Here is a 5,000-nt window from a genome sequence, read left to right as displayed (position 1 = left end):
TTGGTAACCCGAAACCATCTTTTGATCTTGGACAAAACATGAATGACCTTGTACTCGAATTATTCAAATGTAACACATTTCTGACTTTGTTAACAATTATATTTTCAATTTCATTAAGGTATTTTTCGGTAAACATGAGATTACAAAAATAAAACATTAGAATTGAAAAGCACATTGAACTCAAGAGAGACAGTTTGGCTGAAGACGGCAGAGGGGAAACATCTAAAAGGTTCATATTGTTTCTAAATTTTTCGATTATCGTTTTTCGTTGATGTTCATCACTTTTGTTTGTCAGGTTGATGTTGTGTCCTAAATGTCCTACATACATACCTACACACATACATACATACATACATACATACATACATACATACATACATACATACATACATACATACATACATACATGCATTCGAACATACATACATACATACATACATACATACATACATACATACATACATACATACATACATACATACATACATACATACATACATACATACATACATACATACATACATACATACATACATACGAAACATGCTACTACTACTACTACCACCACCACTACTACTACTACTACTACTAATACTACTACTACTACTTGCTAATACTACTACTACTACTACTACTACTACTACTACTACTACTACCTGTAAAATGTCTATCAGTAATAATAATTTAAATGATTGTGATAACAATGGTAACAACGGCAACGACGACGACGACGATGATGATAATAATGATGATGTTGATGACGATTATGATGATGATAATGATGACGACGATGATGATGATGATGATGATGATGATGATGATGATGATGATGATGATGATGATAGTGATGATAATTATGTTGATGTTCATTATGAATGTTATTGAGGGCATAGTCAGGTAATTGATGAAGTTAAATATTGGAAGGTAGGAAAATAATCCAAAATAACCCAAACAATAGTAAATAACATACAATTTTTTTGTACGTGATGGGAATGACTCGTAACATATAAGCATAACAGTTGTATGCCGATTACCTATGTTTCCACACGAATTCTCATCATAACATGCGAATCCTTCTCTCGAGTTCCATCCATAGTTTGCTCCCTTCTTCAACTCATTAATTTCTTCATGTTTGTACTGTCCCACATCGCCACACAATACTCGTCCTCTTGATTCTCCTTGTAAGTAAATAACAATATGGAATGATATAACAATTGACGTCACATAGGAACTGCCATCCTAGCATGCAGTTTTGGGATTTCAATAAATTGTTGATGACGATTACAATGTTTTTCATTTTTAGGTTAATTTGGTTACAATGCCTGTTGCTAAGTGATGAGAATATTGTAATGATAATTCATTCTGTGATGACGATGATGGTGACGGTGATGATGATGATCATGATAATGATGATGATGATGATGATGATGATGATGATGATGATGATGATGATGATGACGATGACGACGATTATGACGATAATGATGACAGTTATGATGATGATGATGATGATGAAGGTGATGATGGTGGCGATTGCTATTATTATTTTTATTATTAAAAAAATATTATTATCTTTATTATTATCATCACCATCATCATCATCATTATTATTATTATTTTCGTCATTATTATTTTTACTATTTCTATAATTATAATGATAATTATTCTGTCTATTGAAAAAGAAATGTAAATAAATGCCATGGTTTACAATAATAAAACAATAATCTATTAAGAAAAATGTCTTTTTCACAGCAACAGCTCACTTGTAAATGGTTAGAAATCCATTCGAATTAAAATGCGAATATGTTGAATGATTTTACCAGTGATTCTATCCCCTGGGTCCACACCACATCGCCAAATATTGCGTGTTCCATAAGCATAAATTTCTGGCTTCGTCCCACTCTCGCCTACGAATGGGTTGTCAGGTGGAATTGTGTACGGTTTGCTGGAGTCCACGTCAAGCCTGTAGATTTTCCCATATGGAAGGGCTCTAAGAAATAAGGGAATCAAAATATGTGGGTCTAAGTCTTGATTATTTCATATATAAAAAAAACGCCTATTGAATATATCCGAATGTACGAGGGCTCTTTCATAATTAACCGAAAAATGCCTGTAAAATCCGCATTTTTTATGCTATCAACAAAATTCTTGCACGTGTTCATACCTTGACTCGTCCTTCATTTCTCTACGTAACAGCCAAGTCTGTCGACACACTTCTGCCAACGCCGCACCATGGAATAGATACCCTCTCGGAAGAAATTTCCGTCAAGGTTTTGTAGCCATTTCCGCACATGGTCAACAAGCTCTTCATCGACATCAAAGCGCTTTCCTGCCAGCTCACGTTTCAGTGGCCCAAAGAGGTGATAATCAGATGGTGCGAGGTCTGGACTGTGTGGTGGGTGTGGCAAAATCTCCCATCCATATTTCTCTAGCCAACCTTGCGTCACTCGTGCTGTGTGGGGTGTAGCGTTGTCGTGTTGCAAAATGACCCCGTTGGTCAACTGCCCTGGGCGCTTTCTGCGAATGGCCTCCCTAAGCTTGTCAAGAGTTTGGCAGTACCTTGCAGCATTGATTGTTTCTCCAGGTTGTAAGTATCGAACAGAATAACACCACGACTGTCCAAGAAAACAGTTCCCATTATTTTCTTTGCTGACCGCATGACTTTGAATTTCTTCGCGACAGGTGAGGATGGATGTTTCCATGTCATCGAATCTTGCTTTGTTTCTGGGGTGCAATGGTGCAACCAAGTCTCATCACCGGTGACTATGCTGTCAAGAAAAGTCACATCGTACCCTAGAAAGTCTCCGCCGGCGTTGGCAGTATGCCCTGAACCCTGCGTGAGCTCTTGCTTCTTCTCAAAAGTTCCCTGCAGATGTCCAATCTTTGTTCTTTATGATTGTCTGTCAATTGCTTAGGAACCAGATTGCGCTGACTTTTCTGTAGCCAAGTTCATCAAATACAATTCTATGGGCAGAAGTTTCCGAAATTTCAAGACTGCTTGCGATTTCATGAAGTTTCAACCTCCTGTCTTGACGAATAAGCTCATCAACTCGCTTCACATTGTCTTCTGACGTCGCAGTTATCGAACGCCCTCTCCCTTCCCTGTCTGTCAAGTCGGAATGGCCGGCTTCAAACAAATTACACCAGTGATAGACTTGTGTACGGCTTATAACATGCTCACCATATACACTCTGAAGTTCTTTATGAATTTCGGTAGGATTCAGACTTTTGGCGTTCAAAAAATGTATGACAGCTCTTATTTCCTCCTTTGACCAAGTTTCAAGGTGGGCCGCCATCTTTAAAATCGTCTAGAAATTCATTGTGCAAAATGATGCACTTCATAATTTCTGGGAATATCCGTAAGGAAATAAGGAATATCATGTCGTTTACAGAATTAAAAAACCTCCACTGGTTGCTGAGCAATGGGCATTTTTCGGTTATTTCTGAAAGAGCCCTCGTATTGAACCCACCAGTATAAACTCTCCATCAAATGTGCATAATTTATTCTTCTATTAGGTCACCAAATTTTGTTTAGCTGCTATTTCTTTAAATTTCCATTTATCTTATTTGAAAGAACCCCTACTCCAACATGTCGGTCGAAGAAATCACACACAAAAAGTATGCAATAAACAGCGTGCTGCGACTGAGTTCTTTACTGCTCAGAGTGAAATGTATAGATAGTTAGTTTTAGGAGATGATATTTTTTTCCTTGTAAATCATCTCTCTGTTATGCACGGTATTATGTTTTGTTTAAGCATTATATTTGATTTGTAAACATTTGAGTGTGTTCCTCTAAATGAGACCTGTGCTTATGTCTGGATGAGACTTTAAGGTGATCTCAATATAATAAGTACGTTGATTGTGTGCTCTTGGAATCTACATCTGTTTCCTATTTGAACCAATTCCCCTTTGTGTTACCTTTTCTTGGGTGCTTATTTATAATTCTAGAACTATTTACTATCCCATTTTCTTCCTTTTTACTGGCACTGATATGACCTTAATGTGTTGCAAGCGCCGTAAAACACTTAAAAACAAAAATAAAATAAAACAAAAAACAGAGAGATGTGCACCAGTTAACATTCAGAAACGGCTGAAACGTGTTTATGGTGGCTTGTGGGTATTCGAACACTTCAAAGGTGGGTTATATGCTTTACTGGAACTGATGCTGTCTCCACCAACATTAATGAACAGGCTCGCAGTGGTCGTCTACAAAGTGCATCAACCGCAACAAATCAACCAAAGAAATTGACGAACTTAATTGAACCAATCGCTGGATAAAACAATCAGACATTTCACAAATGCTTGGAACTTCATAGGGAAAGAGTTGGATATATTATTGTTCGAGAAATCCTGGGTGATAGATAGGTATGCGACCGTTGGATATCGAGAATGCTCAAATTATATATATATATATATATATTGAATCGTGTTGGATACAAATATGGTACGAATAGTGCTCGACATGTAGCAATGGAGCGAATTATTATTTTAATATTTACCACACTGTTGGAGTCAGTCTACATCGATGTTTCAGACCTTTTTTGCAACAACACACAACAAACCAAACTCATGTAACACACAGTCCTGACGATGGCTAAAAAGGCCTGAAACATCGATGTAGACTGACTCCAGCATTGTGGTAAATATTAAAATAATATATATATATATTTATATATATATATATATATATATATATATATATATTATATATAATTTATCAATTGTATAAATAGTATTCAATGTCAATTAATTGATACTATTTAGAATTAAATATCTAATACATAAATAAGTATCATATTCAAAATTCGTAGTATCTATAATTAATATATTTACATTCATTTGGCACGTCCAATTTGTACATTTGAGAGTTTCAAATAATTGATTTACAAAATACAATAATATCCAATGTCATGTTACATTATTCGTCAAAATCAAATATTATGTTGCTAAGCTCTTAATCATTGCATTCTTAACATTATTAATTGAATTAGAATTTTTTA

General features: G+C 35.5%; 1 protein-coding gene across 1 annotated transcript in view; it reads right to left on the bottom strand.

The window, feature by feature from the left end:
* LOC144960604 (HHIP-like protein 2) overlaps positions 1–5,000 on the bottom strand; it is a 23,158-nt gene that overhangs the window by 8,126 nt on the left and 10,032 nt on the right. Inside the window, exons 8-9 of the mRNA XM_078893833.1 lie at positions 1,821–1,990; positions 1,035–1,178 (exon numbers count right to left, since the gene is read on the bottom strand). Coding sequence (XP_078749959.1) covers positions 1,035–1,178; positions 1,821–1,990 — 314 coding nt within the window. The remainder of the gene's footprint in view (positions 1–1,034; positions 1,179–1,820; positions 1,991–5,000) is intronic.

This window comes from Berghia stephanieae, chromosome 1 (assembly GCF_034508935.2).
Source record: "Berghia stephanieae isolate SIO BIC M18660-M18661 chromosome 1, UCSD_Bste_1.3, whole genome shotgun sequence".
In the NCBI taxonomy this organism is placed as follows: Eukaryota; Metazoa; Mollusca; class Gastropoda; order Nudibranchia; family Aeolidiidae; genus Berghia; species Berghia stephanieae.
Note: the sequence above shows the minus strand (reverse complement) of the source record. Positions and strands in the feature narration are given on the sequence as shown.